General features: G+C 50.6%; 1 protein-coding gene across 1 annotated transcript; it reads left to right on the top strand.

Annotated features, from left to right (window-relative positions):
- The first annotated feature begins 6,699 nt into the window (after nt 1-6,699).
- On the top strand, nt 6,700-7,389 carry NEUROG2 (neurogenin 2). The gene has a single exon (XM_054392397.1). It carries the CDS (start codon nt 6,700-6,702, stop codon nt 7,387-7,389), a length of 690 nt encoding a protein of 229 aa, XP_054248372.1.
- Nucleotides 7,390-19,271: the final 11,882 nt, after the last annotated feature.

The following is a 19,271-nucleotide window of genomic DNA, read 5'->3' as shown; positions in this document are numbered from 1 at the left end:
CTGAGAACAGTGACCTATATCTAGATTTTTTTACAGGTTTTAGGTTAAGATCACTCAGATATGTTTCACAACTACAAGAAAAAAAAAAAAAAGAATTTTTGGGCTGGAAAAACGTAAAAACCTTAATCCACCTTACTGCAAAATGTATTGTTTGACATCCACCTGAAACCCTCTCTGTGTTCCTAAGTGTCAGCCTAGGATGTTTCTTTTCAGGCTGCCTGTGAGAAACAGAGCCTGTTGCTTTATGCTCCTATTTTATTAGGTAAACCATAAAAAAAAGCAAACTATATCCTGAAGAAGGTGGCCAGCAGGTTGAGGGAGGGGATTCTGACTCTATGGTGTAGATCCCACCTGCAGTGCTGAGACCAGCTTTGGAGTCCTCAGCGCAGGAGAGACACGGACCTGCTGGAGCAGGGCCAGAGGAAGCCACTCAATGAGCAGAGGGACAGAGAGCAGGCTGAGAGAGTCGGGGTTGTTAGCAGAGATCCAGCAAGAAATTATTTTACACTGAAGGTGGTGAGACCGCGGCCCAAGCTGCCAAGAGAGGTGGTAGATGTGCCATCCCTGGAACCATTTCAGGTCAGGTTGTTTGGTGCTCTGAGCAACCTGCTGTGCTTGCAGATGTCCCACCTGAGAGGTAAGAACAGCTCTACCCCAGCGCCGCCGGGCGTCTCCCCGCTCGGGGCACGCCTGGCCCTCGCCGCCTCTCCCCGCCCTGCCCAGCCGCCGCCGCCAGGTGGCGCCGATAGCCCGCCCGGCAGAGCGCGCGGCGGGACCCCGGCTTTCGGGCGGGACCCTGGGAGCGGGACAGACCCTGGGATGGACACCGAGACAGACCCCGGGCCCCGGGGCAAGACCCCGGTGCTGGCACAGCCCCTTGCTCCACAACAGGACGGGCGCTGGGGCGCGGAGAAGCGGAGCGGGGCCAAAGAAGGAGCAGCGGCGGGTTGAATGGCGCCTTTAAATTACTGCTGACACCTCTGTTAGAGCTCCCTAAAATCTCAATCAACAAGCCATTAGAACTCGACGGGAGTAAAACTAAATCCTCGTTTAAGTGTATTTATCCGCTCTCTTTTCTCTCTTTCAAATGCTAAATCCATTTCAGCATATGCCCCTTCTTTCTCTCCCTTTCTCTAAAGCCTGGCAGCTCGCACCACTCTTGTAAATATGAAAGATGCTAATCATATGACATATCACGTCTCAGTCGGAGCCTGGAATAAAGCCTTGAGATTTGGGATCATTGCCTCCAGACAACAGCTTCATCAGCCGGAAAGTTGGGTTTTTTTCTCCTTTCCTTCAACTCTCAATCCCTTCTTTGTCTGGGAGAAAATGCAGCCAACTCGAGCCACCCCGGCCATATGGTTCACTCTGTGTTTTCTTAGTTGAATCCTGAATTGTTTGTGACTTGCGAAGGGGGTTCTTTTTTTTTTTCTCTTCTTCTTTTTTCTCTTTTTTTTTTTTTTTTTTGGAAGTGTGTATAAAGACATAGAAGAGGCTGCCCGCACTAGAGAGGCTTTGCAGGGTTCCTACATGTTCTTCATGTGTTCATTTCACACACTCCTTCTGCAGCCACTTCACTCTTACCCTTCTAAGAGCCAAAAGAGAAAGCCCTGGACACACTTTGAGCAGTACCACAACATATTCCCCAACAAGAGCCAAAAGAAAAAGGCCTGATGACATTTTTAACATTGCCACAACATGTTCCTCTTTAAGAGTCAAAGAAAAAAGAGCACCAGAGAGGCTTTGCAGGGTTTCTACATGTTCTTCACGTGTTTGTTTCACACACTCCTCCTGCAGCCACTTCACTCTTACCCTTCTAGGAGCCAAAAGAGAAAGCCCTGGACACACTTTGAACAATCCCACAACATATTCCCCTCTAAGAACCGGGGAAAAAAAAACAACCTAATCACACTTTTAGAAGCACCACAATATATTCCCTTCCAAGAGCCAAAAGAAAAAGCCCTGATCACACTTTGAGCAGTACCGCAGCATACTCCCTTCTAAGAGCCAAAAGAAAAAGCCCTGATCACACTTTGAGCAGCACCACAACATATTCCCCTCTGCGAGCCAAAAGAGAAATCCCTGAACACACTTTTAGCAGTACCACCACATATTCCAGGCATCTTGTTGTTTTTTTTGGCAGGTAGAAACGCCCTCCTTAAAACGTGATTTGTCTTGTTTGTACCCATCAGGGCAGGATTTGTGGCCTATGTGAAACAGTTATCTGCTTTACTAGCAAATCCCATCTTGAAATGCCTCGGCTCAGAGAAGCCCCCACGTATTTTGAGCAAGGAAGAGTGGCTTTTAAGACCTGTATAAATTAGGAGCTGAATGAGGTCGGTGCACTGGAGTTTGGATAGCCCCCTGTTTGATAGCAGCCTGCCAAATTTTCCTTTCTCTCTTTTTCCTTACACAAACCCCCCAAAAAGGCCCTTTCACCAAATCATTAAATTCTACAGAGGTGGTCAAGCTAGTCCTGCTTTTCAGGCCTTCCAGAAAGAAAAGGGTCCTTGAAGTTTAGAAGATGCCCAAGGAAAACTCATTGAATGACATCAAAAGAATGAGTTTCCATAGCTGTTGAAGCACGAGAGCCGTGTAGCTGCACAAAGGCGGGTTGGGGCAGTGGGACTGTCCCACTGCTCTATCCCAGCACAATTGGGTCACTGAAATAGGGAATTAATTACCATTGGAGAGTGGGCAGCCCATTCACCACTGGCTGAGTTTTATTAAACGCCAATATAAATAACAAAACAACTCTTGTGGCTGCACTATTCCTACACGCCAAAGGAAGGATTATGTTGGGGATTAACATCTTAAAGTCTATGAGACTTTCTGACTCAAGGCTCGGAGCTGGTAATCGTATTTGTCTCCTGGTTCAGCGATTAGTGCTCTCCCCGGCGCACCTTCGCCTGGACAGCCAATGTCCCTTTTTGCAGGCACTGGGGTTTTCACACAATCGGCTGTTCTTTTCCCCACAGCCAGAGAAAAGAATAAGAAAACTGAAGCGTGTTCACGCCATCCTCAAGCTTCTTCTCTTCTTCATGGGAAAGGAAGGCACCGGTGGCCTTTTTTCACAAGGGGGGGTTGGGGGGGGGGGGCAAGGCAAACCCTCTCGTTGGAGGGGGGTGGCCCCGGCGGGGTTTGGGACGGCGCAATCACTCCGCAGGCCTGCACCTGCCATGCAAATCTGCTGAACAATCGGCCCCCGATGAGGGGCTTGTCTGCCCTGGGCTGGAGGGGCCAGGGCAGTGCTCTGAACAGGGGACCCCTTCTTGCCTCGATCCCAGAGTGAACCCCAAACTTGCTAGTGAGGCTCAAGAATCAGAGGGCTCGTTCCCATCCCTCCCTTCTGTGCTTCTGGCTGGGCTATGCATGGTGGGGGCAGGAAGGACCTGGCTCAGGGAGGGGACACGCACCACAGCCTCTGATTTCTGCCAACCCCCATCCCAGTACACTGCTGGGTGGAGACATGTTCTGACCCCCAGTTTAAGAGCAGACCCATCTCACTTGTAGGGTTGGTGGGTGCTGCCACAGGGCCGGGCACCCCCAGATTTGGGATGTAGGGTGTACCCTAGTGTAGGCAGCCATGCTCCCCAAAACCTTCAGGAGACCCTTGAACCTGGTGGGGGTGAGGGAGGCAGAGCTGGAAGGGGTCAGGCCATCCTGTCCCTACAGCTTTGTCCCCATGCTTTCCCTGAGGCTGTTGCACCCCCATTCACCTGGGGCAAGCAAAGACATTAATGCTGGCTCACAACTTGTGAGGTCGAAGTGTGGATGGGCTCTATCCAAAGGTCTCTCAGCAACACAGACCCTAAACTTTTAGGGCTATTGGGTCACCTCAGAGTTCAATCTTCTTACAGCAAACAAAGCCTTTCTGAAGGTCTCTCCCTCTCCCTGCACACAAGCTCAGTGTCCTTTATTTCTGGGCTGTGTGATAAGCTTAAATCATTGTGCTCCCATTTCTTGATCGTTGCCTGCTTTGGGCTTTTGTTCCTGTAAAGTAGGATTGAGTCTAGCAAAGGGGCTGAAGTTGAACAGTTTGACCCTTGGAGGACAGTTCAGGCAGTGGCCAGCGGCAGCAGCTCCCTCTCCCCACCACTCTTGGCCCTGTGGCTCTTGACTGAGCAGCTCGGACAGCCAAAGACCACACAAGCACCAGGAAGGATGTGAGGATTCAGGAGCCAACTCATCCCTGGTCACCTTGAGCCCAAACCTGCAGAGAAACTGCTGCACTGCGGGGGAGGGCAAACCTCAAAAAGGCACCCCAATGGGTTACATGCCTTCGGTCTGGCAAAAACTGGACTTGTGCCCTCCTGCTACCCCCCAGCATCACAGATGCCTTCCCCATTATTTTACTTCCTCCACCTAACCTCTCCATCACGTTCACATCCTCAATGGAAGGGCAGAAATCTCAGTAAATGGCCCAATCCAGTCACAGATGACTCTGCTCTGCACTTTAAGGTGCTGAAAAAGAAAGAAGGTCCCTTTGTGTAACTCACCTGGGATACCAAGAGGACATACAGATTTTCAAGAGGAGGTATGAGGAGTGCTAAAATCTCTTTGTAAAGTCACAGAGGTTGTCCAAACAGATCATCACTGGAACAGGCTGTCCAGAGAGGTGCTGGAGTCTCCATCTCTGAAGTTATTCAAAGCCCACCTGGATGCGGTCCTGCAGAACCTGCTCTAGGTGAACCTGCTCTGGCAGAGGGTTGGATTAGATGTTCTCCAGAGGTCCCTTCCAACCCCTATCATTCTGATTCTGTGATCAGCTAAAGTATAACATGCGGGTAGTCACTGATCTTAGAGGATGATGGATGCAGACACAGCCCCTGGGGAGAGAAAGACCAGGAGCTGAGCAATGAAGGCCAACACTTGAGTACAGCAAAGGCTGTCTAAGGCAGCCACCCTGCTGTGATCGCAGGGACCAAGACAGGGGCCACGAACTCAGCAGGTCCATGGTGTTGCTCGGTGAGATTTTAGCATTTTCACCTGTTCAGGGCTTTTTCCATCAGCTATAAAGAAAGTTCTGTTTCAAAGCCTGACTCCTCAAAAGAGCTTCAGTGATGGAGTGACCACAGTGGTATGGGATTCATTCCACAAGTCCTCCACAGGTCCTCCTGCCGCTCCTTCCCTCCCCGTGGGTCTGTCAAGCAGAGCAAGCCCGCTGACCCCGGGGGCATGTCGCCAGGCCTTGCTATTCACCAGGGCTTTCTGCCCCAGAGGGTGGTCTGGAAGAGGAGTAGGGAGTGGGGGGAGGCTTTACTGGCAGATTGACAAGTTGTGGGGAGGTTTTAGAAGTCTTCTTGAGCCTGTCCTGGGTCCAAGATCTGTATGTGACTGCACTGGGTGAAGATCACAGCCTGTACACCGGGACTGTGGCTCTCCTGCCTGCCAGAACAGCAATGTCAGCAGCATGTGGCTCCTCTCACTCTGCCCCTTACAGAACCTCCCTGAAAAACGGAGACAAGGTGAGGCCAGCCCAGCACTGGCACAGTAACTGCACTACAGCACCAGCCTTGGCAAGCAGCTACACCCCAAGGGCATGCAGCACCCTAGGGGAGCCCAACATCACTGCTTAGCCCACAACAGTGGACTGTCCCCCTCCAGGAAGTCATGTACTCATCATAGAATCATGGAATTGGTTTTGTTGGAAAAGACCTCTAAAATCATGAACTTCAGCCATCAACCTCACACCACCATGACCATTAAACCACATCCCAAAGTGCCATGGCCACAGGTTTCTTGAACCCCTCCAGGGATGGGGACTCCACCATCTCCCTGGGCAGCCTGTTCCAACCCCTGACCACTCCTGCAGGAAAGAAACTTTTCCTAATCTCCAACCTAACACTCCCCTGGCACAATTTCAGACCATTCCCTCTCACCCTCTCACCTGATACTAGAGCAAAGATCATCACCAATGATGTCCTATGCACCACTCTGACCTCCTCAAGCCCCCATGCCCACCAGGGGGAACCTACCTCTGCCATTCCCTCAGGGCTGCAAACCCTGACAACACAACACGCAATTCCCCTGGATTCCTACCCCCAAAAAAGAGAGAACCCTCCCCGGGTAGCGGGAAGTGAGAGGAGGGGGGAAGCAGCGAAGGGGACAAGAGGACAAGGTGGGGGGGGGAGGCAGTGTCGATGGTGATGTCGCAGCCGCCGCCGTCCCTTAATGAGCGGCTGAAAGGGAGCCGGCTCCGGCGCGCGTGGCGCGCGGGGCGCCTTGATTGGCCAGCTGCGCCTCGCGCGCGCCCCACCTCCTCCCCCCCGCCCCACTCCCCACCCCGCCGCGCGCGCGGCCCCCCACTCGCGCCCGCCCGCCCATTCATTAATAAATTAGCGGCACGCTCCAGCCGAGCGCGAGGCACCAATGGCGCGGCCCCGGCGCCGCGGGAGGGGGGCCCCGGGGGTAGGTTTGATTGTTCCCCGCGGGGTATATAAGGGGTGTTAAGGAGGGTCGTGTGCCAGACACGCAGCCCACCGGCCCCGGGCAGCTCACGCCGCTGCTGCCGCCGCCCCTGGGGCGCGTGCCAGCGCCGCGCCCCCTCCCCCGTCTGCTTCAACCCTCCCCCAGTATCTCCCCCCGCTGCTCCGTACGCCCCGTCAAACCGGCGAACCGTTAAACCGCGGCGCAGCTCAACTCGTGAAGCGAGGGTCTCGCTCCTCGTCCTCATCCCCGGTGCGGGTGTCCCGGAGGATGCTGGTGAAGGCGGAGGGGCTCACGCCGCCAGGCGAGGACGAGCTGCTGCTGCTGGGCTTGGCCTCGCCCGCCCCCTCGCCCTCGCTGCCGTCTAGCGCCGAGGAGGAGGAAGAGGAGGAGGAGGAGGAGGAGCTGCGGGCAGCCTCACCGGCGAGGCCCGTCGAAGCGCGAGGGTTACGGCGAACGGAGGGAAAGCGACGGCCGGGGCGATCCCGCGGTGCCCCGAGAACGGCTCGGACGGCGGAGACTGCTCAGCGAATCAAACGGAGCCGGCGGCTGAAGGCCAACAACCGGGAGCGCAACCGAATGCACAACCTGAATGCGGCGCTGGACGCCCTCCGCGACGTGCTGCCCACCTTCCCCGAGGATGCCAAGCTCACCAAGATCGAGACGCTGCGCTTCGCCCACAACTACATCTGGGCCCTCACCGAGACCTTGCGACTGGCCGGGGCGGCGAGGCTCGGCCCGGAGGCGGTGGTGGCGGCGGGGCCGGTAACAGGAGGGGGAGGTCCCGCCGAGGGCAGTCCCTCGCCCGCTTCCTCCTGGAGCGGCGGCTCCGCCAGCCCCGCACCCTCCGCCTCACCCTACGCCTGCACTTTATCCCCCGCCAGCCCCGCCGGTTCCGCCTCGGATGCTGAGCACTGGCCCGGCCGTTTCGCCCCGCTGCCGCCTCGCCGCTGCCTCTAGCCCGAGGGTCGGTCCCGGGAGGGGGCGGCGGCGGCGGCGGCGGCGGCATCTGCCCGCTTCCCAGGGCAGGCTGTGGGAACGGCACCTGCCAAACCAAACTTGGGCTCTTCTCTCCGATGTGCACTTTGTCCCGTTTTTCCCAGATCTGTCACCAGGGCTTTTGTGTGTGCTTCCCCCCCCCCTATCTCCCTGCTCCCCCTTTTGCCATCTGTCCCTTAGGATTTATAGGCGGGATGGGGTGGGGGGGGTGGGATGGGGGGAGAAAGGGTGGAAAAAATAAAGTGAAATAAAAAGTAAATTGTTTTGTTAGGGGTGCAGGTTAGAAGTCATTGTATAATTTGTAGGCTTTGTGAGGGCTGAATGCAAGCGTGGAAATTTAGGCTGAACTCTCTATCAAAAGGGGGAAAAAAAACATAGAGGGAAGAGAGGAGGGGGGGATTGGGAAGGGAGGCCCCCTCCTCATGCATTATTTATTTCGACCTTTAGGGGACAAGGAACTCCCCCCTTCTTTCAGGAGATTAAAAATAAATCAACAGACTGAAAACCCCAACAGACACGGGACATTACAGCGATCAGCCACACACGTGTTCACATTTATTTATTATAAAGAAAGATTTCATGGAAAAGATGTATTTTTTTGGTATAATTTACAGAGTTTATTCTAGTATGTATTTACAGCTGAAGAACAAAGGGATTGTCCTTGTCAGAAAAGTATAAATAAATAAAAATCTCTAATTTTCGTAACTTTGGGATTGCTGCTTTTTCTCCTTCAATTATGGGGTAGCTGGGGGGCTGGTCCCTGTCCTCACTCCCAGCGAAACTGGGCTCTAGCCAGAGCTGCCTGTGCTTGTAGGTGATAAACACCACTTTTGCTTCTTGAAATAAACCCTCTCTTTTCTTTTTCTTTTTCTTTTTTTTTTTTTTTGTTTGTTTGGTTTTGTTTGTTTGTTTGTTTTTGTTTTTCTGCAGAAGAATAAAACTCACATCTTGAGGATGTCAGTTTGGCCTCAGGGTGGGGCTAGGGGTAGGCACACTTTGGGTATAAAGCTGATCTGGAGTCAAAACAAGAGAAATCTCCAATTTTTCCAGACCTAGATTGGATCTAGAGGGGACAGGCCCCATCACAAACATGCACATGTCTTGGACTTTGTCTCATTATGGTGTCTTTAGGTTCCTCAAGCAGCTGATAATGTGAAGGAAAGCAGCATTAAGCACTATATATATATATATATATATATACACACACACACATTTATGTAAATATATATATATGTTGGGTGGAAGTTCACTGATAAATTTTCCCTCTTGGTATGGAAAATGCTGCACAGCAAACACCTGATGGCTGGATAAACTTTCTCATGCTTCCTCAGGCTCCTGGAGCTCCCCAAAAAGGCTGTAGGAAGTAAATGTTTCTGAGCCAAAACCCTCTTGTGTTTAATGACGAAGAATTCCCATCTGTGCCTCTCTGAGGGACAGGTGAAGCCCAAGTCAGCTGCAAGTCCAGGGGTCAATGGCTCAGAGCTGTCCCTGCGCAGCTTGGGTACCAACAGCACACAGCCAGGGATGTCACCACGGACCTGGGGGATACTAGAGGCTGTTGAGGCCCTTCCATCATCATCCCCGGGAGCACTTTGTGACTTCTGGGTACAAACACCTGGAAATCATTAAAAACCAGTGGAGGGGCCTGAATGTATCAATTAAATCAAACGGACAGCATATGAATCCCACACAGTGCCCCCACCCCTTTGGACCTTGCGAGCGTGAAACCTCAGCCTTTGGAGCCACATCCTCGAATGAAGTAGGAAAAAAAAAAAAAAAGAGAGAGAGAGAGAGTTAAAAAAAAACAACAAAATGTGTGAAAAGAGAATTAGTGAAATTAGGTTAGGCCAATAAAACGTGCGGGGGTTCTCTCCCCCCAGCCCTGCAGCCTCGGGCGAGCAGCGCTATCTAGCCTGATCTATTGTTTCCCCCCCTGGCAGGGGGTTTATTGTGTGATAAATAATTCCTTAAAAAAAAAAAAAAAAAGTGGGTGCATTTGCATAATCACGGCTTTGATGTGGCCAGCAAGATGAAGCTGTGTCCCCCCAAATCTGCCACGGGCCAGAAGGAACAAAACAAGAGGGAGGCTTTCAATGGGCTGGCAGTGTGTGGGGCAGCCTGTCAGGAGTGGGTTTTTCACTCTCGCTCTCTTTTAATGACTTCTTTTTAATGATTAAACTCCAGGAATGCCAAAAAAGAAGTGAGTGCTTCACTCGCCCTCTCCGTCTTTTCTGGTCGGGGCTCATTGGCCTTCCTGGTTCCTCTCTGGCTTTTAAGATGGGCTCAAGTAAGTGCCTTCAGCTCTTCAAGAGGTTGGGATGGATGGGATGTGCTTCCCCTCTCTGGAAGGTGAGTGAAGGGGACATCTCAGGTGGCTCAGGACCAGGATGTTCCCTCTGTGATCCTCAGGGAGCAATGCTGCTTCTTGCCAGGTGCATCATCCTGGAGGAATTTCCTCCCATCCCAGTATAGACCCTGTTAGCAGGAGTGTCCTCCATCCTGCTGGAGCTATGGCAATGGGAACCATTGTGGGAAAAGCAGTCATGGTGTTGGAGGATGGAAAGAGAGGTTTGAAGGTTTTCTGCAGCTGAGCGTAGGGTTTGGGGTGGAAGCCATGCAAGCCAAGCCTTCACTGGTTCCGGGGCAGGGCTTGGCTTGGCTGGAGATACCTTTAAAGCAGACAGAACCAAGAGGGGGACACGGAGCAGGGTGCCAAAGAATGAACCAGAGGTGCTGGATTTGTTCCTAACACAGTCTCCCACATCTCAATTTTCCTTTTGAATGTGGCCAAATGAGCTTCTTTCCATCTTTCTTCCCTCGACTTGAAAGAGTTTTTTTCCTTCTTCCCTTTTTTTTCCTCGTTTCCCTCTTTTCTCTCAGAAGCTGGAGCTTTGGAGGTGATAGAAGATCACAGCCCCAACTGGGAGATCATCCTGTGGTTCCAGAAACATCTGCAGTGACCCTGGAAGTGGACCAGGGGCTGCAGGGTGGAGAAAGCACCTCTTTGGCTGAAGTGGCTAAAGCAGAGGGCGGTTTCCATGGCAGCCCCTCGCCATAATAACACGTGTTTATGATCCTTCTGTGTATTGTATTTTGGCATAAAAGCTTCTCGGCGCCGTCAGAGCTGGAGGGGCAGCTCTATGGCCCCCGAGGGGGTTTACAGCCCTCCTTGGCATAAGAATAGTGACAAGGAGCCAAAGGAGTGCCGGAGTGACAGCAGCCGCGCCCCAAGGGCTGGTGCTGGCCAGCTTTCATGTCGGACATAAATCTCCCATCGCATCGCCATAATTAAATCAAGCAGCCCCAACACAGCCCTCATCTGGAGGGTGGATTTTAAACCCAGCTTTCACCCTCCCCCCTGGGCAAACACCTACCAGCCAAGGTGGAGCCAATCTCTGGGGGCTCAGGCACCTGGCTGCTGAGCCCCTGGGTGCTCACCTAGAGTCCAGGTGAAGGTAGAAGACCTGGGAGGAGTGTGAATCATGGAATCGTAGAATGGTAGGGATTGGAAGGGACCTCTGGAGAACAGCCAGTCCAACCCCCCTGCCAGAGCAGGGTCACCCAGAATAGATTGCACAGGATGGCATCCAGGTGGGTTTTTAACGTCTCCAGAGATGGAGAATCCACCTCCCCTCTGGGCAGCCTGCTTCAGTGCTCCACCATCCTCAAAGTAAAGATTGCAACCTTAGGGAGCTTTCTAGGTAAACCTGAAGATATTTAGGCTCAGCATGAGCTAAAAACAGCTAAAGATTGCATAGCCAATTGCATAGCCAACCCCCCAAAGTTTTCTAAAGCCTCATTCAGGTGCCCTCAGGGTCCACCACTCTAGATTTATTGATTATTTTATTGTCACAGTGACACTTGGGGTTCCTGACGGTGGAAAAGTAAAACTATTATGCTGGGAAACCACCAGATGAGGGTTCAACCTGCTCTGGAGCATCCTATGGTGCTCTCTCCTGACTGGATTATGGTAATGTAGAGGACATTAAGCAATTAAGCACACTCGGCTGTTTTTTTAACTCTGGGTACATGAGTTATGGCATAACATTGACTTAACTGAAAGGATGGATCCTCTGGGATGTTACTAAGGAAGTCCACATGCAACTTAAAAAAAAAATTAGTGAAAGCCCACCCCACAATATTTGTAAAACATCTTTTTGAGTACAAAAAGGGCACTTTTCCTGCAGGAGAAAAGCTAGATCCCACTGAATCGTCATGTCCCTACCTTCTGTCTCAGGATGGGCGCTTCTCTGGTGGGTCTCCAGACTGGCAGTGCTCTGAGTCCTCTCTATCCTTCAACTCTTTCCCAAATCTCCCATTTCCAGTGAGAGGGCAAGTTTTGTCTTTCAGCATTTCAGGCTGGAGATGTTCATGTGGCACAGCTTCCCACAGCCTTGCCTCAGGCTCCAGCTTGCCCCTAGGGCTGAGTTTGTTTGCATGTCACACTTCCTCCTCAAGGACTCAGCTTTTCACTGGTTCCACTTGCTTCCTTTTCACATAGAAGGGCTGGTCCTCAAATTTCAGGCTCATACTTCTTAAATGGAATGTCAGAGAGGCTCTTCTCCCTGAATTGATTTAATGCCATTAAATACCCCAAGAGCTTTTAAGCTGATCTCTCAGAGAAATCATTTTTATGATGTTTAAGTATCATTTGAGAGGGGGTGCTGCAGGGAAAGTCCATCACACACCAGCTCAACTCCCATCACCACCAAGCTCTTCCAAACCCCAAGGGTCCTGTTGCCCACACTTGCCCTTTCTTGTTTGTTTTTATCACCTGCAGATCCCATGTCCACAGCCACTTCACCAATGCAAGGGGAACAAGAAGTGGGTTTTTCATTTTCCATGCAAAAGGATTTTTTTCCCAGACAATATAGGATATTTTTCCACACCTGTGAGGGTGTTTTTGTACCCAAAGGCTTGGGGAGCTGGCAGTGGGGCTGCACATCAGAGACAGGGACCAGAGGACATGAGTCATGAGTGGCAGCTGCTGCTCTGGCCTTGGGACAAAGGGCGTCTTGGGGCTCCAGCATCCCCCCAGGGAGAGGGACACCATGGGTCCTGTCCAGGGGTTACAGGTGGCTGGGGAATGTCTGGGTTTGAGTCTGGCTTAGTGTCCCTGCAATGATTTCAGGGGAATAGACACACTGCAGGAAAGGTGATGTGACTTGGGTAGGTGGTGGAGAGGGCCACTGCACTGGTTGAGTGTACATGGGGGCATTAGGAAGGGCCTGGGGGGGTGGGAATGAGCCTGGCCTTGGTGAAAAGGCTGTGCATCAGCACAGGATGCTGGTGCTCGCAGCACTGCCAGCAGGAGCACATCCAAATCACACACTGTCACAACCTCAGCCCCAAGGGAGCCTGGCAAAGTGCTCCAGTTTGATTTAGAGAAAGGACCAGGACCAGGTCCCAGGTCCCAGCTCTGCTAGACAAGGCGAGCACTTGGCCCCCCAGCTCTGCAGCCAGCTCCCTGACCCCCCAGCTCTACCACAGGCATCAGGGCGTTGCTTTGCCTAGCAGCAGTCAACTCCTTTGCAACTTGCTGCCCCCCTTCAGGCTTGTCCCACAAGCTGCTCCCTGCCTGGGGAGGGATATTTTGAGCATTCACTGGGGATGTCAACAGGCCGTCTGTTTCCCTCAGCACAAGTAATCAGATAAACTCAGCGTGAAGGAATAAAAGTGAGCCAGGAGCAAGGCTAAGGGTGACAAGAAACTAAGCCAATTGTCCTGCTATGGGGCCAAACCTTGCATCTTAGGAGTCTAAGTCTTTTGGTCAGACAAGCTGACACCTTCAACTTACAGATATATTCTGTCTGGGATGCTGCAGCATTTGCACCAGTCCAGCAAATTTCTGGCAACCTTCTCGTCCTCATGACTTCTCCTACCAAATTCAGGTTCCTGATTAAAAAAAAAGACAATTTAAAAATTAATTGGAGGAAAATATTCCTTCGAGCTGCCTGCCTTTGATGGAGGGTTGCTCAGGGAGGGAATATGGAGGGTGCTGGGGGCCTCACCTCCCTTCCCCCCTCCTTTTATTAAAAAGAAGAGAGACTGGCCCAAAAGCTGATGGCATATTTACCTTCATGAGCTTTTTTTTTTTTTTTTTTTTTTAAAAAAAAGTTAATTACTGCTTGGAGCAAGTTGGTATGGCTGTCCTGAGCTGTCTTTTATTAGTAGTCGCCTTCATTAATTTCCCTCGCTGGATTTGCTGCTAATAGCTGCTTGGTCCTGGGCAGCACAAAGCAGCATCTGTGCCATTGAGCAGGAAAGCGGGAGTCAGGCAAAGGGGGGGCACTGGGCAGGGGGAGGCAACACCATTTGCAAATCAACCTCTATTAACGTGATGGCCTGCTCGGAGGGGACACAGCCCCCAGTAGCCAGCTCGGCAGTTTGGGCTTCACTGGGCTGCCAGTCAGGTTGGAAAGGCATCCGCTGCCAGCCCAGGGCTGCCTGGGCACCCAAGGGTAGCTACCAAGAAGATGGAGACTCCCTTTTCACAAGCAGTCCATGGAAAGAACAAGGGGCAATGGTTACAAGTTACTCCTGGGGAGATTCCATTTGGACTCCAGGAGAAAATATTTCCTCATGAGAACAGTTGGAAACTGAAGGGAAGCAGTGGATTGCCCTATACTGGACAGTTTTCAGACTCAGCTTAACAGGGTGCTGGGCCAGTTCATTTCAACTACACCATCACCTAGAAAGGTTTGACCAGATAATCCTTGGGGTCCCTTCCAACCTGGCATTCTGTGGGTCCTGACTGTGCCATCCTTGCACCCCACTGATGGGGAGAAGAAGCAGGTTGCTGGACCTGTCTCTCTGGGACCTTGGTTCTGTAGGTGCTCTGGTCCTGAGGCACTCATTGCTTCAAGCAAGATATAGGACCCAATTATTAATAACTTTGTGAAAGACACACTCTGGCTAAAAAATAGCTTAGCAGAGAGGTTTCCTGATTAAGGACTAGGATTAAGTTCTCTTTGGAGGGTCGCTGGGGGGGCTCCTGTGAGCTGTGGAGGCCGACAGCTCCATCTGCTCCCTCTCTGCAGAAGGACACAAGAGATGATTTCATCCAAGTGGAAAAAAGGAGAGTGGTGTGTGCCATCCCCCAGAGAGGGGTTAGAGCAGCACACTGCTGCTGTGGGGCTGTCCCCAGGCTGCTGGATTTGCTGCAGGGCTGGGGAAGGCACCGGGTGCCGGTGCAGGGGCTTCCCTCTGAGGCAGCAGGTGACAGTGGCAGTTAGCAGTTGCTATTTTCATAGAATCATCAAATCATAGAATGGTTTGGGTTGGAAGGGACCTTAAAGATCACCTAGTTCAAATCTCCCCCACCTCCCATTAGAGCAGGTTGCTCTAGGCCCTGTGTCCATCCTGGCCTTGAACACCTCCAGGGAGGGGGCATCCACAACCTCTCCTAGGCAACCTGTTCCAGTGTCTCACCACCCTCACTGTAAAGAATTTCTTCCTAATTTCCACTCAATCTCCCCTCTTCTAGCTCAAAGCCATTGCCCCTCATCCTATCACTACAAACCCTTGTCAGAAGGCAAAGTTTTGCTGCAGATATTCCTGCTCTGGTTATTTCAAGGAGCAGCAGCCACCCAGCACGTCACAGCACCTGTGAATAGTGTGTTTCTCCTGGCACACACACTGCCCGGAGATACAACTGTGGGTCAGCTTGCTTTCCCCTCAGTACCCTTGAATAGCTCTTTCTGCTGGAGGACTGATGCCTAAACCCAGCAGCTGGGCTCTGGGGGCAGCTGATGGAGGGTTTATGGCAGCAGGGCTGTGCTGCCTCGCGTGCAGGGGCTGCCTCACAGCTGGAGGGGTCACCTTGCGCCCGCGCTCCGCTGGCCTTAATGGCCTGGGATGCTGCTGGCTCGGAGACAGAGCCTGGCTCAGCCTGGTGCTGTCAGAATAACTGAGGCTCTTCCCATTGCACTGCATCTGTTGTAAAAGAAGTTCCCCAAACTGCTTTGTAGTGACATGAGCTGCTGGCAAAAAAAGTGAGCAAATCTTTCTGCCTCTCTGAGCTCTGCTTTGCCTGCATCGACTTGGTCCCTCTTGATATCAAATTTATGAACTTCTATGCGTATGACACACAGCAAAGGAGATCTCTGCCTTTCGCCTGGATACCTGTGGCAAGATGAATGGGAAAAACTTCTTTAACTACGTATCGTCCCCCAAAAGAAGAGGAAAGTGTGTCATCATCTTGCCAAGAGCAGGATGACTTTGTGCCTCAGTGCAGCGCTTACACTGGGTGTAAACTCAAGTCCTTGAGTTGGCTGCTTTAGCTGAGAGGCAGAAGTGTTCCCTCAGGCTTCACACCCCTAGAGTAAATTATAATATTTCACAACACAGTTTTGCTCAGTTTGCAGAGACCACAGGGCTCTTAATGATCATACTGAGTTCTAAAGTTGTACTTTGAAGTGTGTTAGAATTAATCAAGCCTCAAAAGCACCCTTGGTAGCAAGTTACTTAACATAAAAAAATGAATTAAAAAAAAAACCAAACCCAAAAGGCAAAAGAATTCCTTAACTCTTGGTTGATTCACATTAATTACTTCTGAAATCAAAGAAAATAGCAGAACAGCAATTTTGGGGGGCAGGACCTCTAAGATGAAATTTCCCACCAAAAAATACGAAATGCTCCATCATCATTCTGGGTCAACTACTTATCTCCCCCTACAATCACCTATTTATACCACAAATATGAATCAATAATTTCAGTTCTGTGTGTTTCAGGCCACGTATGTGTCTAAGTTCTTCAGGAGATAAGGTTAGAGAGCACATTAACCCAGGATTTGCAGTATCCAAGCCCTGGATGAATACTTTAGGAAGTTTGTTCTCAAGCCTGTGAAGAGTAAAACCAGCAGAAGCCACAGGGTTAAAAATGATGCTGGCTGTTTGTACAGGGAACTGGAGAAGCTGATGCTTTATACTAACTTTGAACTTTGGCTGCGGGGGTACTGCATAGGCTACAAACCAACAAATCAGCTGCTAAATATAAGTATTAGGAAGAAAGCCAGAGATTGCAATGATCTAAGAGCATATCTAAACACCTATTCTTTTCTTTCCTGGAGCAAGAGGCAGAGCCGGCAAAGGCATCGCTTCTCAGGGGTCTCAAAACTCCCGTGCTGTTCCAGCAGACACCGCGGGGCTGGCTGTTGGCAGTACATTCGGACACTTTGTTCTGCAGAGATTGTCCGGGAGGTTTTGTTTTGCTTTTAATTGTCTCTATAGAGAAGGGAAAGCCTGCGCAGAGAGGCTTTAACACAGCATCTCTGCCGCCTCTTAATTCCCAGGATCTTGCTAACTAGCTTTGTTTCCTCTTTAGAGCCGGGCGCTCTCTTTTGCCGGCGCACGGAGCGGTGTTTGTCACTTGGTTAAAGGCAGCCTTTCCCTCCTGCCCCAGACAGGGCTGGCCTTTATTGGCTGCAGAACAAGATAACGGGCTTAATCTTCCCAGTAACACGTGAGTTTTCATGTATCACTTTAATCTGGGAAACACTGGGGCCGAGTGTCCCGTCACATGCCGATTTTACTTTTCTATGAGCGAGTGACTCCCCGGCTCAATGATGGATTGTTTGCTCCCTTTTAACAACAGTCAAGATGGTGAATGCCCCGGGGTGACAGACAGTGTGCAATGGGAACGGCAGCAAATCTGATGGCCCAGTTCAAGTTCACCTGACAAAGCTGAAGCAGTCTGCAAGCAGCGTTCGAGAAAGGATTATTCACACTAGCATTATATTTTTGAATGCATTTTTTCTTCCTGTGCAGCTGCCCAGCTCCCCAGCACTGAAGGTTTATGCACCATAATAAAGAGATTTAATTTTTTTTTCTTCTTCCTCTTCTTCTTCTCTTGCTTCTCCCTCTTTACACCTATTTCTAATCAGTCAGTGTGGTGATAGGGCATCTCTCCAAACAACTCAGCACACACATCACCTAGAAAACAATAGCATTGCTAAAAAGCAGGAACAAAAGCCGAAAACTCTCTGCTGGCTGCAGAAACAAAAGTGGGTGGTTTTGTTAAAGCAAACTCTCTGCTGGGGACCCATCTTTTTGTGGGAGTTTCATATTGTGTTCCCTTTCTCAGCAGGAAAATCTCCCCAGCCATTGAGCTCAGGGGTAGTGGGACATCAGGGGCTTTGGAGGAGAAGAGGAGAATTGGCAATGAAGGCAGCTTTTCACTGCTGATGGAACAGGAAAGTTATCTCCCATTTGTCAAATGAAGATCCGCCTGGGAGTGCAGAGGTATATGTGTGCGCACACACATCCTGCAGGTGCTGGCTTGGTCTTTGAAGAGTAAAATCTGTGTCTCAGCATAGTTTCTTTTGGCCAGAGAGGTAGCAACAAATGTTAACTCTAGTCCTGCACATTATTCCAATGGTGCATGGCACTGTTCAGAGGAATACATCTAACTGTTGCTTCAATGTTTCTAGAAGTAGCTTTTCTACCTGCCTGTTGGTTAGTAACACCAGGAAAGATGTTCTGGAAGCATATAAGATTCCTTTCCTTCTCCTGTGGAATAAAGAACCAGGTGCAGCCTGTAGATGCAAAGATACACCCTCTGTTTTTAATCACCATCTGCAGTTCATCCCCAACAGAGGCCGAACCAAGCCTCCTCCCCAAAGCCCATGCAGGTTAATCACCCACTGGAAATGAATGCTGAAGCCCACCCACCCTGCCCATGTAACCCATTCAAAGTCTGTCTGCAGTAGATGTAAAATGGATAGCTGTATTTTTGAGACTGAAATGCATTAGCATATTTGATTTGAAAACAGTTCTTTCATGATAGTCTCAATTTGGATAATATTGTTAAGAGGTTTTTTGCTTATTTCGGGTTTTTTCCAACCAAGCACTCCAGTTGGTTTAATTCAGCCTTGAAGAGAGGCAGCATTTTGTGTGAGGAGCTCCCAGCCCCTCTTTTTTATGACTGTTTTCTTTACAGGGCATGTATATTTTATCCGACCATGCCAGCAGGTTTGACTCTTTGCAGCTAACCAGCCTGTGTGGGTAAAAAAAAAAAGGAGAAGATTTCTGCTGTTGAGCTAGAAATCACAAAGTTGGGAGGGCATTGCTTTGCTTTCCTCTGCATGCTGTGATGGAGTAACTCCAGCAGTTTGGTCTCCTGAAGGTGACTTACCAGCGTGTGCATTGCTGTAGGTGTCCAAGGAGGTCATGTGAATGAATGGCAAAGCTTTAGTTTAAAAACCAACAAACAACAAAACAACAACAAAACAAAAGACCACAAAAGGTTGTTTCATAAAAAAGTAAAAGGCTGCAGCTGCCTCTAACCCAGGCAGGCACAACTGAAGCATGTGGCCAGCAGACATGCCAGGGGCTGTTCAGTCCTGGTGTGAAAAATCAGAGGCTCTCTGAGCACGCTCAATAACAACCACAAATCATAACAAAACACTGCTAACATGTTGGAGTTAAAGGACTAAGTTGCAGCTGTCTGCACGTTCCCAGCACAGGCAGAATTGTCCCCAACCTCCCCTGCCCACCACTGCGTAGGTACAAATTGAGTCTTTGGCTGTGTGGGTGCAGTGGGGTGGAGGAGGCTGCTTACCCTGTGCTGATGAGAGCTGCTGCTGCTTTGTAAAAGCAGCTACACTTGTGTCCAGTGAGACTCTCCGGGGAAATGAGTTACAGAACTCATGGTCACTGAATCTGGGGTGCTCACAGTCTCATAACAGGCTGAAGAGAGCTGCTGTCCTCAAGCAAGAACTCTTCTTCTCTTGGGAAAGTCTTCTGAGAGTTTGTTAAATGCAGCAGTCCTAAATTACTCATGTAAAGTATCTCTTGGCTCAAGAACATATTTTTTTCCTTGCAGAGCAGCAGAGATTTCTTGGC

Source organism: Indicator indicator, chromosome 25 (genome assembly GCF_027791375.1).
Source record: "Indicator indicator isolate 239-I01 chromosome 25, UM_Iind_1.1, whole genome shotgun sequence".
Taxonomy (NCBI): domain Eukaryota; kingdom Metazoa; phylum Chordata; class Aves; order Piciformes; family Indicatoridae; genus Indicator; species Indicator indicator.
This window is presented reverse-complemented; position numbering and strand designations above follow the sequence as displayed.